General features: G+C 46.6%; 1 protein-coding gene across 2 annotated transcripts; it reads right to left on the bottom strand.

The window, feature by feature from the left end:
* Positions 1 to 8031: 8031 nt before the first annotated feature.
* PRNP (prion protein) lies at positions 8032 to 24365 on the bottom strand. Of its 2 annotated transcripts, XM_032351330.1 has the most exons (3): positions 24151 to 24363; positions 21773 to 21868; positions 8032 to 10092 (listed from the first exon to the last, which is right to left on the bottom strand). In XM_032351330.1, exon 3 carries the CDS (start codon positions 10080 to 10082, stop codon positions 9309 to 9311), a length of 774 nt encoding a protein of 257 aa, XP_032207221.1. In that variant the 5' UTR covers positions 10083 to 10092; positions 21773 to 21868; positions 24151 to 24363; the 3' UTR covers positions 8032 to 9308. The 2 variants fall into 2 exon arrangements, with proteins under 2 accessions (XP_032207221.1, XP_032207223.1); XM_032351332.1 differs by lacking the exon at positions 21773 to 21868 and having other exon boundaries at positions 24151 to 24365.
* Between the last annotated feature and the right edge of the window lie 782 nt (positions 24366 to 25147).

Genomic DNA, 25147 nt, shown 5'->3' with positions numbered 1-25147 from the left:
TTGTGTTAGGGCCCTGGGAGGAAGAACTTGGGCCAAACCCGAATGGACGCATTCCATGTGTGGGCAGCCGTTGTGAGCAGAGCGATGGGCATGCCTCGCATTCTGAATTTGGCGGCATGAGGGGATAACTCTTGCCAGCTATCCCAGGTATCAGACTCAGTTAATTAACTCGTAATCAGCATAACCCGAAGCCAGGTGTGTTCACAGTGTACTGGTGTGTGGGAGGAACATTATTGGGCTTAGATTTTTAGATCTTCCTTAAGTAGGAGCCAAATAAACAAATTTGGGTGACCATGAAAGTCTTCATTCTGTGCCAGTCCCGGGGGTGTAGTGGCTGGCTTTTAGGGGCTGTCTCTGGAACAGAAGCATTTCTGAGGTCCCTGGCAATGGGCACTGTGGGGTGGGCACCTTGGCAATCCTGAGTGGCCCAGTCTGTTGAGGACACACAGGTGATGGTATTTCCATTATGAGAAGTGAGCACGTGAGTGTGGGGCCCTTGAAAGACCCTCACAGTCCCAGGAATGCCTTTGAACCATGTTGACGGTGACGTGGATACATGGTTGTGTTTCTAGAAAGACGGCATTAGGGGCTGAATTGTGTCCTCACAAAATTTATAGGTTGAAGTCTTAGTCCCTCAAACCTCCGAATGACTGTATTTGGAGGTAGGGCCTTTACAGAGTTAATTTAAAGTTAAATTAAAACGAAGCCATTAGGGTAGACTCTAATCCACCATGACTGGTGTCCTTATGGAAAGAGATCAGGACGCAGACACGCAGAGGGAGGACCACATGAGGACACAGGGAGAAGATGGCCGTGTGTAAGCTGAGGAGACCTAAGGAGAGACCAACACCTCTGACACCTGGATCTCAGACTCCTGGCCTCCAGAACTCTGAGGAAATTAATCTTCTTTTTAAGTCACCCAGTCTGTGGTAATTTGTTATGGCAGCTCTAACAAACTAAAAGCGATGGTATAACCAGCAAGAAAGGCAATGAGAGGGTGCCTGGGTGGCTCAGTGGGTTAAGCCTCTGCCTTTGGCTCAGGTCATGATCTCAGGATCCTGGGATCGAGTCCCACATCGGGCTCTCTGCTCAGCAGGAAGCCTGCTTCCTCCTCTCTCTCTGCCTGCCTCTGCCTACTTTTGATCGCTCTCTGTCAAATAAATAAATAAAATCTTTTTTTTTTTTTTTTTTTTAAAGAAAGGCGATGAGAATGGGGTCTGAGTGTAATTGGGTCATTTGAGGGTGCTAAGGCATGGAGGTACTGAAAATTGGTATCTTTGTCCAGTACAAAAGTTAAGATAATGAACTTGTTTTTGTTTGTCTGTTGTTTGTTTTTAGAGACAGGTGGAGGGAGGCAAGGGGCAGATTTTTTAGGAGAAAAAGTTAAGGAGAAAAAGGCTCCCAGCCCATCAACACCCTGGTGGCCTCTGGCTTTGGGGGACCTACGCTCTAGGCCTCTAGGGGACCACGGTTTAATTGGAGGGGGACACCATCTGTACACAACCTTTGGGTCTGGCCCCTCTGAAATAATGCAAGCGGGGCACATACGGGATAGTCAGCAATAGAGGGTCTGTTTCAGGGACGAGGCATTTAATCTTTTTTTCATTATTTATTTATTTTTTAAAAAAAGATTTTTAAAATTTATTTATTTGCCAGACAGAGATCACAAGTGGGCAGAGAGGCAGGCAGAGAGAGAAGGGAGGGGAAGCAGGCCTCCCTGCCGAGCAGAGAGCCCAATGGAGGACTCGATCCCAGGATCCTGGGATCATGATCTGAGCCGAAGGCAGAGGCTTTAACCCATTGAGCCACCAAGGTGCCCCTTGGGACAGCATTTTAGACCTGGCTTGCTTTTTGGATTGCTGACCCTTTTTCCAGGTTCTGCTTGGGGTCAGCTAAGTGCCCTGAAGCTGGAGCTTCAGACAAGTTCCCCAAGGGCGCACCACCCAGGCTGGTACGTGCCAAGAGAGGAATTAAAAATAACAGTTGCAGGGGCGCCTGGGTGGCTCAGTGGATTAAAGCCTCTGCCTTTGGCTCAGGTCATGGTCCCAGGGTCCTGGGATTGAGCCCCACATCAGGCTCTCTGCTCAGCAGGGAGCCTACTTCCTCCTCTCTCTCTGCTGCCTCTCTGCCTACTTGTGATCTCTGTCTGTGAAATAAATAAATAAAATCTTAAAAAAAAAAAACAGTTGCAGACCTCTTTCTTGTTATAAAAGCAATATTTGGGGGCGCCTGGGTGGCTCTGTCGGTTAAGTGTCTGTCTTCACCACAGGGCATGATCCCCGGGGTCCTGAGATCGAGTCCCACTTCGGGCTCTTGGCTCAGCGGGGAGCCTGCTTCTCCCTCTCCCTCTGCTCTTCTCTCTCTCTGTGTCAAAGAAATAAATAAAATCTTAAAAAAAATAAAAGAAATATTTGGTCACTGTAAATTTTCTGGAAAATACAAGAACAACACAGAGAAAAGCAAAGAATCCCCTGTCCTCTACCACCCAGTGATAAGCAATTTAACATTAAGGGCTGTGTATTTCAGGTGTTTTTTGGTTTATTTCTATATTTTATAAAAAATGGAGACACTGCCCTTAGCAGTTTGTATTCCAATTTTCACTTAAAATCGCATTCTACATGCTCACGTAAGGCACAGTTCTTCTGAGGGTAAGAGCTGGGGGCAGCCTTCTACTGCACAGAAGCACAGCCATGTTAAAAAAAAATTAATTCTGGCTCACTATTATTTTTTAATCGAATTGATGGGCCATCATTGGTTCTAAGGTTCAGATCTTAGAAGCAAGTGCTGGCAAATTCCCTGGTAGAGGCAAAAAGACTACTGTCATTTCACCGGTGGGGTCCTACACACTCGAGTACCTGTTAACAGGACATTTTGGTGGCACTTGTCACCTTCTAGAGGCTCATCAGAAAGGGGTGTGGGAGCCTGAGTGTACCTGGACCACTTGTATGTGGAGACCTGGGAAGAAGATGAGGAACAGTTGCCCCGGGATGGGGAGGTAACTTGGCTCGAGGCACCAGAAATAAAGTTCCTGACTGTCCTTTTTGGGGGAACTCAGAACGTCACAAGACCAGTCCTGGCAGGACTGAGAACTTCAAAACACCTCATGGCTTAGGGACATTTGTAAAAACTAATGACTTCCTTGCAAAATCCTTCAGTGCCTTTCCCTAGAAGCTCAAGGGCAGGACTGCCCCCCCCCCCCCCCACTAATTCACAGGCCCTAGAGAAATCAAGAGTCCACAAGGGGAGCCTCTAGCTCACGGCTGCCCTCTTCTCTCCCCACCGAGACCCAGCCGGCACCTGTGCAGGCTTCAGGTTCATGGGTATGGGCCCCCTGGTGTGTGTGTCCCAGTTCTTTCAGAGCTCCCTCCCCCAACCTGGCTATCTCTGTGAGGCGGAGGTGTGCACACCTGGGAGCCACCTGTGGAAGGTGGCACAGATAAGAGGTCATATGAGCCTCAGGGGTTGGCTCGGGGCCAAATATTTGGCAGAGAGTTCCAATACCCTCAATCCTTGGGACCTAGTGTAGGAGATGAAATCTGAGTGAAGGCCTAGACGGGGATCCTTTAAAGTACAGGTGAGGACAGGGTCCGACAGCTCCAGTCTGAGGGCTCTGGGAAGCCAGTGTCTCGGGTGGCCTGGGGCGTGCGTGGGACAACGTTGGGCCCTCAGAGGCCTTACTCCCTGCCCTGTTTGGCAAGGCCTGAGTCTGGGGAAGCTCAGTTCTGGCTGGGATGAAGGCTCCCACGAGGGTAGAAAGCGACACGGACCCACACTCCTGTCCAAAGGCAGAGGACACTTCCTCAGTCTCAGCCCCAGAGAGAGGGCTGGGGAAATAGAACCTGACACCTGATGCTTCTCCAGAAACCTCTCCTGGAGTCAACTCAGTTACTTTACGTCAATCAGTTTAAAATTAATTTTTATTTTCCTTTTTTTTTTTTTAAAGATTATTTTAGAGAGAGAACAAAAGCCAGGAGGAGGGTCGGAAGGAGAGGGAGAAACAGACTCCCTGTGGAGCAGGGAACCTGACTTGGGACTCACCCCAGGACCCTGGAATCATGACCTGAGCTGGAGGCAGATGCTTAACCCAGGCACCCCTTTTCCTTTCTTGCTTTGTTTATTTTTATTTTTTAAAGAATTTTCTTTTTTATTTACATATAATTAACATACAGTGTTACATTAGTTTCAGGTGTACAATATAATAATTCAGCAATTCTTACATTGCTCAGTGCTCATTGTGATAAGTGTACACTCAATCCCCTTTACCTATTTCACCCATCCCCCCACCCACCTGCCCTCTGGTAACCAACAGTTTGTTCTCTGTATTTAAGAGTTTGTTTTTTTGTTTTTCTCTTTTTTGTTTGCTTTGTTCCTTAAATTCCATATGTGAGTGAAATCATATGATATTTATCTTTCTTGGTCTGACTTATTTCACTTAGCATTATACCTTCTAGGTCCATCCATGTTGTTGCAAATGGTAAGATTAATTCTTTTTCATGGCTGAGTAATATTCCATTGTATATTACATCTGCCACATCTTCTTTATCCATCTACCTATTGATGGACACTTAGGTTCTGTATCTTGGCTGTTGTAAATAATGCTTCAGTAAACATAGGGGTATATATATATTTTTTCAAATTAGTGTTTTTGTTTTCTTTTGGTAAATACACAGTCATGGGATTACTGGATCATAAGGTAATTCTATTTTTAATTTTTTGAGAAATCTTTGTACCTTTTTCCACAGCGGCTGCCCCAAAATACACCAACAGTGTACCAGCGTTCCATTTTCTCCACATCCTCTCCAACACTTGTTATTTGTTGTCTTTTTGATTCTACCCATTCTGATAAGTGTTAAGGTGCTAACTCATTGTGGTTTTGATTTGCATTTCCCTGATGATGAGTGATGTTGAGCATTTTTCATATGCCTGCTAGACATCTGTATGTCTTCTTTGGAAAAATGTCTATTCAGGTCCTTGGCTCATTTTTAATCAGATTATTTGGGGTTTTTTGGTGTTCACATGTATGAGTTCTCTCTATATTTTGGATATTAATCCTTTATTGGATATAACATTTGCAAATGTCTTCTCCCATTTAGTAGGTTGCCTTGTTTTGTTTTGACGGTTTCCTTTGTTATGTGAAAGCTTTTTAATTTGGTGTGGTCCCTCCCAAAATATTTTTGCTTTTGCTTCTCTTGCCCGAGGAAACACATCCAGAAAAAATGTTTCTATGGCTGGTATCAAAGAAATTATTGCCTGTGTTTTCTTCAAGGAGTTTATGGTTTCAGGTCTCACATTTAGGTTTTTAATCCACTTTGAGTTTAGTTTTGTGTGTAGTGTAAGGCAGTGGTCCAGTTTCATTCTTGTGCATGAAGCTGTCCAGTTTTCCCAGCACCATTTAATCAATAGACTAACTTTTCATCATTGTATTTTCTTGCCTCCTTTGTTGTAGACTAATTGACCATATAAGTGTGGTTTATTTCTGGGTTTCTATTCTATTCTCTCTTTCTTTTAAAGATTTTATTTATTTATTTGACAAAGATCACAAGTAGAGGCAAGCAGAGAGAGGCAGAGGAAGCAGGCTTCCTGCTGAGCAGAGAGCCCGATTCGGGGCTCGATCCCAGGACCCTGAGATCATGACCTGGGCCGAAGGCAGAGTGTTTAACTCACTGAGCCACCCAGGCACCCCTCTATTCTATTCTCTTGATCTGAATGTCTTTTTTTGTGCCCATAGATACTGTTTTGATTACTAAGAGTTTTAGTAACATATTGACTCGTATACTTATCACAGCATTATTACGTGGATATTTTTGTTATTGCCATTTACTGATGAGAGAGCTATGGCACAGAGAGATTAATAATGTGCCTGAGGTCACAGTGCTAATAAGTGGCAGAACTGGGATTTGATTTCAGATAGTCTCTCTTCGAACCTGTGTGCTAAAACTAGGATGTCATATTGCCTTCCACACTTGGTGACAGCACATTTCTGAGCTTCTAGACAGGCTGGGCAAGACTCTTTGGTACTCTTCCCAAGTGGTAAAATCTTGAGAAAATGATTGGGTTTATTACAATATGAGTAACATTATGTAAGATGATAAAGACTATCAATTGCTGTTTTGCACGAGAGCCAAGAAAATAATATTTTTCATATCAACCATCAATAAAAGGGGTTTATTTATTTTTTTTTTTTAAAAGATTTTATTTATTTATTTTGTCAGAGACAGAGGGAGAGAGAGCGAGCGAGCACAGACAAAGAGGCAGGCAGAGGCAGAGGGAGAAGCAGGCTCCCTGCCAAGCAAGGAGCCCGATGTGGGACTCGATCCCAGGACCCTGGGATCATGACCTGAGCCGAAGGCAGCTGCTTAACCAACTGAGCCACCCAGGCCTCCCAAAAGGGGTTTATTTTTAAAAATGTTTTATTTTAGAGAGAGAGCATGCACGCAAGCAGGGAGAGGGTCCTTTCTTTCAAAAGAGAAAATTCTTCCAGCACAATTCACATGAGTTGGAAGTAACAGGAAGAAACGGTGGGGCTTGGTGGTGTTACTCACTTTGGCCTCTGAGTACTTACACTTTGAACATTTGAAGTCTTCTCAGTGGGCTACTCTTCAGAAATTATGATGGTCAGATAATGAAGCTTATTTTTAAATAATTAGATAAATGGCCCTAAATGAAAATCATTCTGGAAATTTTTATGTTAAGAATGAAGTCTGAGGTTCACTATGGATGAGGACTACTTCAGACACTTGGTGGCTGTTTATTCTAGCAGTTTGGTGAATGATAGGGTTTCAATAGGTCGACCTCCATCTTCCCATTTTAAGCACAGAGTTGATGCTCTGATCGCTGCAGAATATTGGCATTTCCTGAGGTATTAACAAATAAGTATGATTTCAACCACTCTTCTGTGACTACTTCCTGCTGTTGGTAGATTTCAGCTGCAGAAGAAAACCCACCAAGGAAAATCACGAGTGCCCCTAGGGCTGGTGCCTGACACTCTCAAAGCAGCAGGAAAGAGATGAAGCAGGAGTTGAAGGACTCTGACAAATGGATCTTTTAGACCTAAGGTGTTGAATTTCAGTACAAAGGAAGTGACTGTCCCTGGGGCTCCCACGGTCTGGGAGAGTTTATAGTCTGATATTGGGGTGGGGCAGGGGGTAATCAAGTTGGTACTTGAAAGCTGGTTAAGTTGCATTTAGTTAAGAAAACCCTCTATTTCAGGGGTGCCTGGGTGACTCAGTCCTTAAGTGTCTGCCTTCAGCTCAGGTCACGATCCCAGGGTCCTGTGATAGAGCCCTGCATTGGGCTTTCTGATTGGTGGGAAACACGCTTCTCTCTCTCCCACTCTCCATGCTTGTGTTCCCTCTCTTGCTGTCTTTCTCTGTCAAATAAATAAATAAAATCTTAAAATAAGAAAAGAAAATCCTCTATTTCAAAATCTAGGGCAGAAAAAGAGCTTCTAGGGTGGAAGGACTGTCTTCCTCTGCCGCAATTAAGTGCCTCTGCCATTTACCCAGAGCCCAGCACATGTAAGATATTTGTGGAAAAAATGAAAAGGCAGCTGGGAGCAGCTGGTGTGTGACTGGGAGCCCGCTAAAGGCAAGACGGGGACTAGGGGCATGGGCTGCAGGCCACTGCAGGAGCTTGGACCACGAGTGGCACCTTGCTCCTGTCACCCCCCACCCATGGCCTTGCCAACACAGGGTGCGGCGGTGAATGTCACTGTAAACACCATGGGACACACTCAGTTCCTGTTTAATTCTAGTCAAGAGTTCGAATGTTTATACATTTTTTATACAAGTACATGCCCAGTTACAAATATAGAAAATATAAAGTACATGCATATTTCGAAGACACATGGGCTCTATCATACAAAACTATTCAGTGCACGTGTAAGCCTGAGGACCACGCAAAAGGGTTTCTACATATTAAGTATTTAGTACCTTCCAAAACTGGTGGTGCATTAGATATATCAGATGTTAACTCCTCTAGCGAAAACTTCTAAGTTTGTCATACACAATATATATAATAATTTTTTTTTTAAACATCAAATACCCGCACAGTGCAAGCCGGGAACACTGCAGAATGCGAATTTATCTGCTAGCTGATGATATCGAACAATCCGGACAATAATTTCGCCTTACTTAAATAACAGTTAACAGAATTCCTTTTTTCCAACCTGAATGGGTATTTCTGTCATGGGTGACCTAAGGTATTTCTTTTTTTTTTTTTGGATGGCCTTCCATTCTTTGATTCAAAAGCTGATTATAGAAACTAGGACTTGACATAATTCTGGTTTCTGTCAATTACGAGACAGCAATGAAGAAATGTGATCATTTTTGTCTACTGATCGTTTTCTCCATGATGTAATCTTCTAGGATGAGGGTTATTTTAACAGCTGCACCTTCCTCTGTGTCAAAATCATTCTGGTTTCCAGGTAAGTGAACAAAGATTTGCTCTTGGGGCCTGGAAGGAAGTTCAATTTTTAACTGCCTTAATTATCTATAGTTTAGGTTATGAAAGAAAGGAATGCCACATATAGGGGCTTTAAATGTCCCAAAAGGAAGGAAAACTTGCCTCCAAGGACACTGCTCCCAAGTGTGGGATTTTTTTGTAGCATTTTCGCACGTTGGTTATGTTCATTCCCTGTGCAAACATCCTCTGCCGAGGTCTAGCGTCGCATCAATATTTACGCTGGACACCTCGGCTGCCGCAGAATGCAAACCATCGCCCCAGATTGGTGCTCCCTAGCAGGCCGGGCTTGCGTCCAAGAGCAAAGGGTTTCTAGTTTTGCTTTTTGAATGAGTATCATGTGGCCTCCTTTCAAATTTGGCAGAAATGCTCTTTGCACAGGGAAGTGCAATCGCGTTCTTTTAGAGTGGGTGAGAAAAACTTCCCCAAGTTGCTATGAAGACACGGCTAAGATGGAACATTAGTGTACTGAGCTCTAGCTGCGGCAGGAGCCAGAGGTTTCCAGGCAAAGGTATTTGAAGACTGTTTTGAGAATTGTTTTAGCCTCGGTCAGCTGCACTAGACAACAACAACAAAAAAAGCAGCCCTAGGTCAACCAATGATGATTTGCTATTATTCTCAGCCCTGCACTAGCATTGGCCCCTGAAGGACTCCAACACATGGGGGCTCGAATAAATAGCATCCTGGGTCTGCTCCACATTTCCCAGGGCCATCAGGGCCAAGGGGATTAGCCTATGGGTGATAAAGAGAAGCAGGAATGAGACACCACCACTACAGGGCTGTAGGTAGACACCCCCTCCCCCAACCCGTAAAAGGTGAAGATGATGGAGAGAACAGGAAGGCCATCCTCATCCCACTATCAGGAGAATGAGCAGTGAGATGAGGAGGATCACGGGAGGGGGCGAGAAGAGGATGGCGCTCGCCCCCCTCTGGTAGTAAGCCTCGGACTCTCGCTGGTACTGGGTGACACACATCTGCTCCACCACGCGCTCCATGATCTTCATGTCGGTCTCCGTGAAGTTCTCGCCCTTGGTGGTGGTGGTCACCGTGTGCTGCTTGACCGTGATGTTGACGCAGTCGTGCACAAAGTTGTTCTGGTTGCTGTACTGATCCACCGGCTTGTAGTACACTTGGTTGGGGTAGCGGTACATGTTCTCACGGTAGTAGCGGTCCTCATAGTCGTTGCCAAAATGAATGAGGGGCCTGCTCATGGCGCTCCCCAGCATGTAGCCGCCCAGGCCCCCCACAACCGCCCCGGCTGCTGCGGCTCCCGCCACATGCTTCATGTTGGTTTTGGGCTTACTGGGCTTGCCCCACTGACCGTGGCTCCCACCACCTTGACCCCAGCCACCGCCACCATGCGGCTGTCCCCAGCCGCCCCCGTGGGGCTGACCCCAGCCACCCCCATGGGGCTGGCCCCAGCCACCCCCGTGGGGCTGGCCCCAGCCGCCACCACCCTGGGGTGGGTAGCGGTTGCCTCCAGGACTGCCCTGCCCTGGGTATCGGCTCCCCCCAGTGTTCCAGCCTCCTCCAGGCTTCGGCCGCTTCTTGCAGAAGCCAATGTCACTCCATGTGGCCACAAAGAGAACCAGGAGCCAGCTGCCTATGTGGCTTTTCATCATGATGGCTTATCTGCAAACAAAACAAAACAAAACAAAACAAAACAAACGAGGAGGCCGTCAGCATCCTATGTTTGAGGCATAAAGAATGAATGCCCAGCAAGGGCATCGGCATGTTGGTCACCAAGGCTCCCCGCTCCTACTTCTCCTTTGCGGCACTTATGACAAAAGTAATTTCAAAGAAAGCATTAACCCAACTCTTTCTCCTCTAGGGACAAAGGTGACCTTAAGATCATTTCTGGCTCTACTTCCTAGAAACCTGATAAGAGATGGAATGTCAGCAATGTTGCTTATGGTAAAAATAACTTGATTGATGAACTGCGTTTGGGCTGGGTGAAACTGAAAACATCTGGTGGGTTTGCCAGAGCTTTGTGCATCTTTGGGGCAGTGGTTACTGTAACCAGGTATATCCTTGTGGGGACCCTGGAAGCTGTGCCCAAGGGACACTTGCTCCTGTGGGGCCTGGGGACTCTACACCCAGGGGAACCCTTTATCCATCAATATGGGTCTCATTCCCTTGTACTTGAGCAGCCATGTGTGGGGGCTGGGAGTGGAGACAATTCCCTGGTTGCTGCTGGGTGGACTGCTATGAAGATCCCTGTGTAGCCCCTTCTGGAACCTTCTTTTTTTTTTTTCTGGAACCTTCTGAGAACTTGGTGGGGGGGGGCTATGGAAGTCTGGGAGTTAGTAAGTCCCCCAGTTGAGCTCTGCAGGAATTAACTTTAAAAAATTGCTGGGGCGCCTGGGTGGCTCACTGGGTTAAGCATCTGCCTTCAGCTCGGGTCATGATCTCAGGGTCCTGGGATCAAGCCCCGCATCCGGCTCTCTGCTCAGCAGGGAGCTTGCTTCCCCCTCTCTCTCTGCCTGCCTTTCTGTCTGCTTGTGCTTGTGGTCTCTCTCTCTGTCAAATAATTTAAAAATCTTAAAAAAAAAAAAGAAAGAAGAAAATTGCTGGCTCCTGTCTTCCTTCATCTGTGGGAATGAATGCCAGCAGGGGGGGCATCTGGTCTGCTGCTCTCTCCTCAGGGGCTAGGGCGGTGCCTGGCCCAGCGGGCACACAACAGTTACTTGTTAAGTGAAGGGATGAACGCTCTCTGAATGTGTAAGTGCCTGTAAGAATTTCCTCAAACTAATTCTCAATACAGGATTTTTTGGAAACAGGAAACATGCCGGATTTTGCAAGCCCTCTTGTAAATTCATCTTCTATAAAAAGAGCTGCTTAAAGAGGGATAAAAATGCCTGTGTTCACGAGTCACTGAATGAGCCTTAATTCAGCATTTAATGGCTTATGAGGGACTTATTGTCTCCTAATATTTGGTACAAAAGAAACATAGGTCTTACAGAAAAAGGCTGGCAGTTCGGGAATTCATGAACAAATTAAGTTGCCCCCGATAATAATTTATGATCCTTCGCAGAATGTACACTTGTCCAATGAAAAATCTCCTTTCAGATGAAACGCCTCATCTACCCTGTTGCTCAGTTCTCAGGGCCGTGATCAAAGACACACAGACATTCAGGGGAAGGAGAATGATGAAATAAGTGAATGATTCTCCTCCCATTTATGCTTCTATCCTTACTGAAAAACCCGGGTGGCCATAGGTAAATAGATATATATTTGAAAGGTATGAAAGCAGGTTCAACTGCTCAGAGTGGGCCAATCAATCGGGATTTCCGGAGGCTCTCCTGGGTCGGGTCGGAGGGTCAGGGTCCTAAGATGGGCCGTTTGGCCTGATCCTCCCTCTCCAGCCCCTGGCACTGGTCTCCGGCAGGCCCCCGCCACGTGCTCAGGGGCTCCAGCTCTCCGCCTGCCTGCCGCCCACATTTCCACCCACAACCACAGGGAACTGGACTGGGAGAGTGCCACCCCCGGTCAATGGCTCCCAATCTAATGGGGTTTCACGTCAACAACTACTTCATTCACCCCAATGAGCCAAACCCAGCCAACACCCTATCCTTTTTTTTTTTAAGAGTTTGTTTGTTTATTTATTTATTTAAAGTAAACTCCATGCCCAATGTGGGGCTCCAACTCACGACCCCAAGATAGAGAGCCACATGCTCCACCAACCGAGCCACCCAGGCACACCCCTCCAACCCCCACTCCAGAGTTATTCTTGAATATCCTCTTTCTCATAGCAGACAATGAATCTACCAGCAAATGTTATCAGCTTTACCTTGAAAATAAATCCTAAATCCTGAAACTCGTCATATTTGCCAACACACTTCCTATCCTGGGTGAAGCCTCTGTTGCTTCTCATGGGGGTCTTTTAACAGCCTCCAACCCGCCTCCCTACTATTCCCCAGCCCCCACTCCATGTTCTCTCTTCAGCAGCCCAGAGGCTCAGACAACCTTTTTTTAAGTAGATCACACCATGTCTCTTCTCTTCCCCCTCAAGTGGCACTCCTTTGTGCTCAGGGTAAGACCCCAAGTCCTGACCGTGCCATGTGACCTGCCTCCAGCTGCCCACCTCTCTCTGGCCTCCTCCTGCTCCCCACACTTGAGAAGCACTTTCCCATCTCAGGGCCTTTGCACTTGCTGCTCCTGGGGCCTGGAAGGCTCCCCCTCCAGTTACTCATTTGGCTCCAGTCTGCTCTGATGTCAGCTCTGTGGGGCTGCGCATGTCTCTCTCCCGGAGTCAGCAGCCTGCATCCTATCCCCTTATCCTGTTTCATTTTCCTTCAGAGTGGGGATGCCTACCTGACACCTGTATTTTACTATTTACTTCCTGTTTGCCATCTCCATGGCAGTGTGGGCTCCCCCTGGGGTGGGAGTTTCTCTTTGTTCACTGTAGTGCCCTTAGTGCCTAAATGGAGTGCCTGGCCCACAGCCTGATATGATTAAATGTTGAATGAATGGATGAGTGTGGAAACATCTGTAATAAGTCATAATAACCAAACTAAAAATTAAACTGTTACAAAAGTGAACCACTCTTTATGAATTTTCAAAGCCCTCTTCTCTGCACTGGCCCACTGTCCAACATCTCCAGTCCGGTTATAGGAACACTGAGCTCATGTGCCACCTGCCACGGGCGTCTCTGGCTGGCTGGAGAGGAGAGCTGACACCGTCGGGGCAGGAAGAAGACCCTGTTGCAAGGGGAGGAATATGGAAGCTGGCTTTGAACACGCCTGCTCCAAGGCTATAAGAGTCGCAGCTCTGTAAGTTCTGGAGACATGTGAGCAGATGCTGACATTGTCTAGGAAAGGAGGCACAGAAGAGGGCCTTGGTCCCTGTGAAGCTGGGCGTAGGAGGTGGAAGGGGCCACAAGGCATTTGGAGTGGAAACGGTGGGGGTGAGAGAGAATGCCAGCAGGTGGGGGGAATCACAGAGGGCTTCCTGGAAGAGGAGCCTCAGTGCGCGGTGGGTCAGGAGGCAGGGCCAGGCAGTAAAGGTCCTCACCAGCAAGGTGAGCAGACATGTTGTCTTCCCTGGGACAGTTTACACCTGTTGTGCCTGGTGCTAATATTAATAATGCCCTTTTTGGTCTCAAGAGTATCCCCGTGGGTTACTATAAGTAGACAATGCTAAGGCATGTTAAGTCGTCCGGACATGATTATCAAAGTACTAGGGAACCAGTGAAGAGTTCTGGGCTCTCTCTGAGAAAGAATGTTGTGGAGGGTGTGTACATGTGCGGGGAAACTAGCTTCCAGGCTCCTGCAGTAACTAAGCTAGAGATGGTGTCCTTGTCAGGGAAGGATGGTCATGGACGGTCTGATTGGAAGGTAGCTTCTGGAGGGCTTGGTGTCTGAAGAATCAGGGTGGCACCTGGATTTCGGGACTGGGCAGCTGCATGGACAGGCACAGAACAGAGAAGGAGGCCTGGAGGGAGATAAATGAAAGGCTCGGCTCTCACTTGTCACTCTCCTCAAGCTATGTATGTGAGACAAGAGAGACCAGGAGGCAAGGGGGCATCAGAGCCATGGTGCGCACGCGCTGCTGTTCTGTACTTCCGTAAAGCTGAATGCTGGAGAAGTTTGGCTCACCACAGAACAGATGGAAGACAGCATCATTTTAGAATTGGTTGAGAACCACAAAAGCAACATTTAGTTACGGAAAGTATTAAACCCAGCAACTACATTTTGAAGTAGAGAATCATTTCTAAATGTAAGAAGGACACAAAACTTAACAGGGGACCTTGGAGAATCTCTCTCTGTGAAGAAATGAGGAAGATCTGGTATCATAGACTGCAAACCTGTCACTCTCTGTGAGTTCGGCTACCAAGATTCAGAGACGGCAAATGACACACCTAGGATGACAGTGCTGGTGGGTGTAATTGCTGGGGACAGAAACGGGACTCCTGAGCTCTTGTAAGATACTCTCTGCAAGTGATCGGCTTGTCCCCGATCCTCTGGCACATTTTGAGACCTGAAGGGCAGAGCCGCCAGGCAGAACCGAGCGGGTCGCCCCTTCGGGTAAATGTGGCCTTGGCCATTCGGTATGGCCCCCGCCAGAAGTGCCAGGAGCAGCAGCTTCCAGATGGCTTCAGAGACTGGGACCTGGACCGCGGTGGCACCTCCAGCTCTGAGTCTGACTCTACAGCAACAAGTGCATGGAATCTGACCCCCAGTGGGGGCATGATTTCTATAGGACTCTCCCCTCGTTGAAGAAGGACCCCCACATTTATCAGAAAGCTGCCACCTTCTGTCAGAGAATAGCACCGTCCTCGGAGAGAAAGCAAGCAGCCATGGCTAAAGAGAAGCAAAAGAAGATGCGGCCTATGTACCTGAAGGGCCATGGAAGCAGAAGGAATGCTATCTTGGAAAGAAGGCGAACTTGGACATGGTGGAGACCTCCAGTCGGAGACTCCAGCAGATCTCATAAAGTTACGTAGAACAGAAACCACTCAAGGAAAGCTTTCGGGCCCTGCTGCAGGGTGGAGGGCAGTGAGGGCAAGGACAGTGTCCCGCAGTGGCTCTGAGGTGGCGGCAGACACATGCGAACACCAGGCGGAGAAGGCCCGGGGGGATGCAAACTGGCTGGAGACGATGAAGGGCAGAAGGACAATCATAGCCCTGACACCAGAGAGAACTGCCCACCTGGAGGAATGCTGGAACAATCCAGAGCCGGGGAAGGCGGGTGGCGTTCCCTAAAGGAAACTTGCACATACAAGGTCAGAGCCAGAGCAGCTGCAGGATGAGACGCCAGAAGCGGAAGGCCCAGAACTCGTGGAAGAAGAGGCAGGTCTTCAAGTCACTCTGCCCAGAAGAGACAGAGACACTCACGGAAGCCACAGGGAAGCTACAGAGAGATGAAGCCAGTCCACAGGGCAGCTGTTGGCACCTGACAGGCCCTGCAGGAAGCAGCCCAGCACAGGAAGGAAGGGCTCTGTGTCCCACCCCCACCAGAAGCCAGTCCCCCAGGGACGTAGGAGGGGCAAGGAGACACAACTCCTGGGCCCAAAGGTGACAGCTGGTAGACATGAGTTACTCACCAGAGACTGCAGGCCTTTGGCCTCAACCCCAAATGGCTGTCCTTCTGCCAGCTGGGGCAGGCAACGGAGGAAGCAACAGGGTCCCAAGAGCGGCCCCTGAACTCCAGGGAATAGGAAGGAGCCCTGGGGTTCCTTGCCTCCAGTCAAGCCCCTGGATGCCTCTCCCTCATGCACTGTATAGATACCATGTCTGCTGTGGGCAAAGAAGTCTTTCTATCCCACAGATGTGGACGTTTGAGGCCTCCCTAACAAGCTTACCCCAGCACCTTACCTCGAGACACACCTTAGACCCATCCCTCAAATGCTGGGCCCAGTCACAACCACAGTCAAGCTAAATGGCTTTATCAGCCTGCAGGGGCCACTGTTCCCCCTCCTACCCCCAAACCTTGGCAAGGTAGGGGCTGTGGGACCCGTGAGGGGCACAGGTGGTCCAGTGCAAGCTACAGTACTTGAGTCAGGCCCTGAGTGGGTGTCTGGGAGCCCTCGCTCCCTGCCCTGTGAGGGAGGCCCGGCTGCCAGGAGACAGGCATAGGGGCTCTGCCCGTCTGAATGGTCCCAGTTCGGAGGTTTCTGGGACTGATCTCAGTTGTGCTTGTCAAGGGGGTGAGAAGGGGAAGACACATCAGCTCCAGATTTCAAGCTCCCATACCCACCATGACATAAATAAAAAAATAAATAGTGAAAAACAAAACAAACAAAAAAGACATTAAGTATTTGACAAAACTCAATACCTGTTTAACACTAAAAAGCCTCCCCCAAACAAACAAACAAACAAAAACCCCTCTTAGCAGACTAGGAATAGGAGGAAACTCCCCTAACTTGATAATGGTTATATAACAAAACCAACCAACATACTTAGTGGATAACCTCTGAATGCTTTAAGACCAGAAATAAGACAAGGATGGGGGCACCTGGGTGGCTCAGTGGGTTAAGCCTCTGCCTTCAGCTCAGGCCATGATCTCAGGGTCCTGGGATCGAGTCCCACATCGGGCTCTCTGCTAGGCAAGAAGCCTGCTTCCCCCACTCTCTCTGCCTGCCTCTTTGCCTACTTGTAATCTCTCTCTCTGTCAAATTAATAAATAAAATCTTAAAAAAAAAAAAGAAAGAAGACAAGGATGTTCATCGCCACAGGACTGGAGATTCTGTTCAATGTCATAGGCAGAGAGAAAGAAGTAACCAGGGCCAGAACTGCAAGGATAGAGCTGACTTTCATTGTTTGCAGTTAAAGTGACCATACACAGAAAACCCAACAGATTTGTAGAGACGACAAGAGACCCCAATACTAGAGTTCAGCAAGGCTGTGGGATAGAAGACTGGTCTACAAAAACCAACAGCATTTCTCTACATCAGCAATAATCAATTAGAAAAAAAAATCAAGAAAGAAGATAATCACAGCATCAAACCAAACTGTAAGGTATCTAGGGCTTGACTTAACTGAGAAGAAATAAGACTTGAGCAAAAATAACTCCAGTAGGGGTGCCTGGGTGGCTTAGTCATTAAGCATCTGCCTTCAGCTCAGGTCATGATTCCAGGGTCCTGGGATCGAGCCCCACATCGGGCTCTCTGCTCAGCGGGGAGCCTGCTTCTCCCTCTCCTACTCCCCCTGCTTGTGTTCCTTCTCTTGCTGTGTCTCTGTCAACTAAATAAAAAACTCCAATAAAGAACACTAAAGATGATCTGAACAAATGGAAAGATACTCCACGGCTTTGACTGGGATGACTTGGTGATATTTGTCAATTACCCCACCCCTCCAACCAGTGAACCTGTAATTTCAATAAAACGCCAACCCGAAGTCCACCTGGGTTTTTTTGAGGAGGTCAATAAACTTACAAGGTGAGAGGAATGTCCATGAATAGTAAACTCAGCTTTAAAAAGGAACAGAAAAGACAAGGGAATCTACTGGATCAGACCTTAAATCCTACTATAAAGCCAGAGCAATAAAGACCACACAGTCAAAGTCTAGGAACAGATCAACGGACCAAGGAGAGCAAAAGGGCACATTCAGAGATAAGCCCCCACACACACTTTAGTAGGGGACTTGATATATGATAAAGCAGCCACCACAAATCAATGGAGACAGGAAGGCTGTTGAGCAGATGCTTCCAGGAAACCAAAGAAAAATAAAACTAGATCCCTAACACTACATGCAAGAGCGCACTCTAGGTGGAATACAAACCTACCTGAGAAAGGGAAAAGCACATTGTTAGAAGAAGAAGCCACAGGTGAATGCCTGTGTGACCTGGAGATGACCGGTGGGGGCAAGGGGGTAGTGGTACAGATTTTTAAACAAAGGGTACAAACCAAGAGGCAAATAAAAGTTTTATGACATAAAAGATAAGGATTCTTATTTAATGTTATGAAGGATATTGTGGACAAAACTAAGAGGAGTACATAATGGTAAAAATATTTCTAGTATTGGGGTGCCTGGGTGGCTCAGTTGGTTAAGCGACTGCCTTTGGCTCAGGTCATGATCCCGGAGTCCCAGGATGGAGTCCTACATCGGGCTCCCTGCTTGGTGGGGAGTCTGCTCCTCCATCTGACTTCTCCCCTCTCATGCTTTCTTCCTTGTTCTCTCTCTCAAATAAATAAATAAAATATTAAAAAAATATTTCTAGTATTTATGGCCAACAGAAAATTCATTTCCAGAATGTACAAGGAAATCTTAGAAGCAGTAAGACACAGTAATAGAAAAAAATAGACAGAAGGGCCAGAAGATACAAAAACTGATAATTGATAGAAGAGGAAAAGCCAAAAGGGCTTGAGAATATATTCAAAATCATTAAGAATCAGATAAAATGGGACCAAAAAAGGAAGGTGTTTCACTTACACTTATCAGTCTAGTCAAAAAAAAATAATAATAACCAAACCAAAACCAGAAAAGAGCTGGATGATGCCAAGAAGGCAGGGTGTGGAAATAAAGGAACCCACGTGACTATCAAAGGAGTGTGGGTGGTATAATTGAACAGAAAAAATGAAAATAAATTGAATGATTATTCAACTCAAAAAAGAAGAAAGAGAAAATTTCAAAATAAAGCATCATAATTATAAAGAAATATAGAGATGAAAGTAGAACTTAAAACCCAGAAAAACGAGGGATTTCTAAGTAAAATCGAGTGACTTGAAAAGGCAACACACATACAAACATGGTCCACTGCCGAGCTCCACGTGGGAAATGGGAAAGGTCAAAAAACCTTAGAAAGATAAGACTTTAAAAGGGTAACAACCTTTCAAATGCAAATGTTTTATGAATTAAAAATCTGTGTGGGAGGGGCACCTGGGTGGCACAGTGGGTTGGGCCTCTGCCTTTGGCTCAGGTCATGATCTCAGGGTTCTGGGATCAAGCCCCACATCGGCTCTCAGCTCAGCGGGGAGCCTGCTACCCCTTCTCTCTCTGACTACTTGTGATCTCTGTCAAATAAATAAATAAAATCTTAAAAAAAAAATCTCTGTGGGATGGTTTGCTTTTCTGTTAAAATATACATCATAAATATTGACTTTAGAATTAATTCAGCCAACAAGTATTTATGGAATAAGCAGTATATGCCAGTTTTTAAATAAATAGAAAATTTGAACTGACCAATAACCATAAAAGAAATGGAGGAAAAAGTTGTCTTAAATTCCATATTATAGTGTAACATTTATAGTACAATAGAGTATTGATTCATTCAACAAATAATTAAGTGTTCTCTAAGGTTCTAGCATTATGCTAGTGTGCTAGGGTGCTGGGGACACAATGGCGAGTAAGATATTTAGCTTAGGGGATGATGCCATCTCCTGAAATGACAGAGACAGGTGGAGGGTCCCACTTGGAGAGAAGACCCAGGGCTGTGGTTTGGACACGTTAACTTGGCTACACCTAGGAGATGTTCAAGTAGGAGTATCAACTTGGGCAATTGTTTTAAGAGTCTGGAACTCAGCAGAGATAAATGTGAGGGCATCCTTCCCCGAGAAGCAGTGTCTATAGCCAAGGGGCCAAGGGCCAGGATTGAAACCCCAGCAATTGCGTCCTTACTCACCCAGCCTCCACCAGTAAGGATGCCAAAATCCAAAAGAAAATACCGCCAAACTGATTTTAACAGTTTAGTAAAAGAAGGATACACTGTGACCAATAAGGATTATTTTGGGAATGTGAAGAGGCCTCAATTGGAAATCCCCGAATAGGTTAAGATGACAAAATGCTAAGACTCTGTGGAGATATTGAAAAATTTTCAATTAAAGTCAACCTCCATTCTTGATTTTTTAAGCTTAAGCTATTAACGTTTCTCTAGAACTAGCAGGCAGTCCCTTTCCATCAAGAATTGCCACCACAAATGCATGGCCTATATCCTATCTTAATGGAAGAAGGAAAGGCATCCCATCAGTGTAATGAACAAGACAAAAATGCAAGTAGGTCCTTTTATTTTTGATTGTTATGGAAGTTTCAGCCAATTACATCTCCTATTTGGAAAATTGGCCCAAAACATCTTAGAATAAATAAGTGAGCTCATTAGGGTGGCAGTTTTTGCAATCCATATATAAAAACCCAGCAAGTCCCCAAATTAATTATAATTAGTGAGAAGATTTAGCACAGATGCAAACATTCCATCCATAATGTTCCATATTGCCATTCCATCTATAATGGCAATAAAATTTTTTTTATAGCATCTAGGATTTAACCTAAAAAGAAATAGGACTTATATGAGGAAAGCTAAGGAATTTTACTGAGAGACATAAAAAGGAAGACTAGAAAACAAGCAAACAAACAAAAAGCCAAAACAAACCAAGCCACGCAATGTTTTTGTTTGGGAAAACCAATACTGAAAGATACCAATTTATCTTCAAGTAATCCATCAAATCAACACACTTTCAGTCAGAATTCAAAGGGGATTTTAAAGGACATGATGAAATGATACTCACAATTAAGAAGTCAGAAAAAAAAAAAAGAAGTCAGAAAAAAAATCACTGAACAGGAAGAAAACCTAGGGCATGCTCGGCCTGTCAGCTATCAGGATACACTGGGAAGCTACATGAGGCATTGTAAGGATCACATGGCATTGGTGTATGAACAATGGCAGAGCAATGGAACTTGACAGAAGGTACCAGAAAGATCCACAGATTATCACCCTGTTCATCCTATTCCCATTTACACATGAGCTGGCAGGAACTAGCTTAATGGTCGAGTGCCAAGGGCTGAACTTCTAATACTTAGAACATGTTATAACTTGAAACTTAACTGGTTAAATTGGGAACTGGCACCAGCTTCTCCCACTGCCCATAGACCCCAGGAAAATTCCCTGTCTTTCCAGGGCTAGGTAGAACCTTGTCATGTTTTAATCTTTTTGAGGACACTGCCCCTTAAAGAATGCAAGCCATACAACATTTTGCAGATCATTTTGGGATGTGGGATTGCACTGGTACCCTGAGGCCCTGGATTGAACAGGGCAAAAGACTGCCAACCTGGTCTGTCATCAGAATGACCAGAAGAGCTTTCTCAAAAGCAACATTGCTGAAGCCTATCCTGGGCCAACAGTGTCCAACAATGGCATCTGGGGATCAATAAAAGCTTCCTAGGGGATCGCACTCCTAACCAGGCTTCAGAACTAGGGCCTCAGGAAAACAACACTGAACCTACATTTACAATGCTTCTCATGAAAGAGCACACTTCCCTGGAAATGATCACACGATAGTTTAGCAGTAGTAAGTAGAACACAGCTAAAGAAAAAGGATTAACAAACTGAAGGGAGAAAAATAAATGCTCCCCACTGTAAACGCTGGCAAGCACGGTATTCACTCCAGGATTATTCTACAATATACAGCACCATCCCTGGGTCAGATGCCAGTGCGACGTGAATGCTTAATACACAGCCATGCACAGCTGATACAGTTGCCTTGGGAGAGGAAATAAGATCCTAAAGGCAGACTAGAACAGGTAAGATAAAACTACAGCTTCAAAAACCTTTCACCTCCTAAAACCTTTTGTCATCCGGTAAACAGTCACCTTCGGCATTAATCTGGCACAGAAACGTTATGTGATTATTATTATATTATTTTTTAAATGGCTGCTTCCTTACATAATTCAGCCTGATTGTAGGGAAAGCTATGACCATTTCCTGGCAAAATCAAGGTGATTTTGCAAGAATGATGGAATGGCTAGAAGTTACATACATAGACCCCAGCGGCCTCCCAAGCAGGGGCCTGTGATTGCAGCCTTTCCAGAGCCTTATTTTCTGTGACAGTTGGAGACTATTCAACCATCAGAAGGCCAAAGAGATTCCACAGGGTACGTACATCTGTCGTGGCTCCGCTGAGCTGGAGTTGTGTCTCTGAGAAGACAGACTGCTTCGGTGTGGCTGAAACAGCTGTTTCCAAATATACTCAGGAACCCTTAAAAACAGCCACAAAAAAAGAAAAAAACTAGAATGGATAAATAAATCTAAGAACTGATTCCTTAAAAGAAAAACCTAATATATACATTAATAAACACTAATAAATCTGTTCAAGAAGAAAATGAGACAATATTTGAAAAAAATGAGGTCATATAAAAAAAAAACCCAGCAAACAGGACACAGAGAAAATGGTGGGTCCGTAACATTTAAAAAATTGAGATATGTGACCTGTTTTAAAAATCGTATTATTCAGTAAAAGCAACACACCAAGAAAAAAAAGGAATGTGAAAATCACCTCTCACTTCTATTAAAATGCCCATTTTTTGGTGCTTTTCCAAAAATTTAGATTATCCATACATGCATTCACATTTGAGTAAATAGTTTAGATAAGTGCACTCTGACTTGTCAGTTTTCCCCAGATATCAGAGGCTCCAAAATCATGACTCTTAATGGTCACATACTGCTCCTACCAGTTACTAGGCCATGATTTTCTGAGCTACTGCCCTGCTGTTGTACATTTAGGTTGCTTCCCAGTTGGTTCTAATTTTAGATCATTCTGCACCAATGTGTGCCTGCATATGGCTTTTTGTTGGTTTGTTTGCTTCCATCGCAGGTAAATGTTTCTTCTATTGCAGGTAAATCCCCAGGGGTAGGGTTTTCTGGGTCACCACTTCTAACTTCTTAGTGCATTGCCAGATTGCTTTACAAAAAAGTGCATGGCACTTCACAATATCCCTCTTGGGTTGTGAACAGTAAAAGAATAAAGGGATACACACCAATGGTCAGTTTCACCTAAAGTTAATCTTGGCAACACACTGGGAAGTAGGTTTCACTTCCTCTATTTTATGAATTGACATGAGCAGGATTAGGAAATTAGGTGACCTGCAGGAAGTCACAAAATCAGTAGCAGCTCCACCTTTCTGAGCCCAACACCCCACAGCATCTCCAGATAACTGAATATGCAAGTTTCATGGCAACTGTCTCATAGGGGTTGTTACTACTATTGAGATCGTTTTTGTTCATTTAATAGATGTGAAATGATAATCGTCTTGCTTCCATTTGCATTCTATTCTGCAAATGGTTCATCATTTCACCATTTATCTATTATACAATTTATCTATTATAATCTCTCACTTTCCTTTTACATGTACGAAAAATTTGTGTCAGATACAAAAAGATACAAATCGCATCCTAGCTCTCCGCTTTTTTCCCTTTCCAGCTACCACGTAGGTTAAATTGTTCATTTTCACCCGTGATTTTTGTTTTTCTTCTTAACAACGTCTGAGAGAGTTGTTCATTTTTCCAGCAGTCTGACCTTCTGTATTCAACTTTCTGTTCCTATTTTTTCCCGGTAATTAATAAAAATCTTTACTCCTATTTCACCTGGAGTTTTTCGCAAGGAAAAGGAAAGCACCTCAAATGCTCGCATGTGGGGAACTGCTTATTAAGCCGTGATGCTCTATGTGAAAGAAAAATACGCAGCCATGAAGGTAATCATGATCCGGGGCAAGAGACATGTGTCCCCGGGGGCCAGGCACTCCCCGGCCCCCGAGAGGGAGAAGGCGGCGGCTCCAGGCCCCAGCCCGCAGAGGCCCGAGGCCCCGCCCACGCCCGTCCGCTCCGGGGCTGCTCCGCGGAGGGCTAGACGGGTGCGGCCGCCTCTCGGGAGGAGTTCCCCGGCAGAGTGGGCCCCCACGCGCCGCGAACTCCTCTCCTGCCGCGGCCCCGGCCCGGGGCGGGCGGCCGCTCTCCCACCCCCACTCCGACACTCTCGGGGCGTCCCCGTCTTCTGCCTGCTGGCTGGTAGGGCGGCCAACGTGCCGGCGGCCGGGAGCCCCACGACCCCACGGCTCGTCTCCCCGGAGCCGCTCGCGGCCCTCCGAGGGTTCCCCAGCCGCGTTCGCACGAGGCGATCGCCCCCTACTTGCCCCGACCTTCGGCCCCTCCCGCCGCGGACCTGCGTGGGGGAGGATCAGACCACGCGGCACACGGCCATCCCTCCCCACGGGCCAGGCTAGCCGCTCCCCCCGCCCCCAGGCCCAACCAGAAAAGCTAAACCATGAGACGTCCCGCCTTAACCAACGCGCACCCTGGGGCAGGCCGGACGCGCCACGCGCCCGCAGGGAAGCCCCCTCCTTTCCTCACGGCCAAGGTCGGCCCCCGACCCCAGAGACCCCGGGTCGGGCCCTCGGGTTCCGCGACGCCCCCGCCGCCCCCCAGACCTCCGGACCCCCGCCCGCGCCCTGCGCTGGGAGTTGAAAAGGCCACCGGGCTGTTTACCTGCCTTCTTCGGAAAGGAGAAGCTCCCCGCGCCCGAGCTGTCAGCGACTGGCGCGGAGGCGAGCGACAAGCCCCGCCCAGGGGGAGGGTCGTGGGCGGGGCAGGGAGGTGGCGGAGCTCGCGGCTGAGGTCTGCGCGCCGACCAATGACCGCGCGGTCTCGGCTCGTGCGCTCCTGCGGGCGCGGGCCCACGCGGAAAGGTGCACCCCTCCCAAGCGTGCCCGGGCGTCTGAGTCGCTTAGTGGAAACGTGTTGGGATTCGCTTCCACATCGCACCGGCTGATACCGCCTCCTGGTGTCATCACTCCCTGACGTTGCTCATTGACTGTAAAATCATCTTTAAAAAGAAATTCGGCCCGAAGCCCCAACTCTCCCGTTACATAATGGAGAAAATGAGACGTTAGGGAATCAGAAGGCAATTTCTGGAACTTTGGTAGCCAGAAATTTCTGAAGAGGAAAAAAATTTTTTCTACCTTGGATTGAGCCCAGCCAGGGTTCGTGAATTTTCACGTAAGTTCTTACAAGTGGAGGCCTAGGAAGGACGTTGGCCATCACTGTTCGTTCATTGACTCAGTTTCTGCTCCTTATTTTGTGCAAAAGAGATTATTTAGACTAGACCTCACAAATGAGGAAAATGTCCTCCATTTAATGTCCGCTCACGTTACCTGAGGTACCTTGTATAAAACAGAATGGTATGCTCTGGACCGTTATTCCTGTGAAGAAATTAGGTAGGCATTTATAAAGTTTGGCCTGGGATGAAGTGATAGAGGGATGGGAACTGGGGTTTGGGGAACTGTCTAAATTATTACCCAAATCAGGACACTTGTAAAGTGAAAGAGGCACCAGTATGAATTAGGTGGGCGTAAACCAAGATTGTCCTGGGAAAAATGGGACAACTAGTCCCCTTGTTATGAGCAAGGGGGTCCACTAAGCTTGTAAGAAAAGAGGTTTAAAAATATTGAGACACCTGTTGGAAACGGGATTTAGATTGCTCACC

The sequence above is a fragment of the Mustela erminea genome, chromosome 7, assembly GCF_009829155.1.
Source record: "Mustela erminea isolate mMusErm1 chromosome 7, mMusErm1.Pri, whole genome shotgun sequence".
NCBI lineage: Eukaryota > Metazoa > Chordata > Mammalia > Carnivora > Mustelidae > Mustela > Mustela erminea.
Note: the sequence above shows the minus strand (reverse complement) of the source record. Positions and strands in the feature narration are given on the sequence as shown.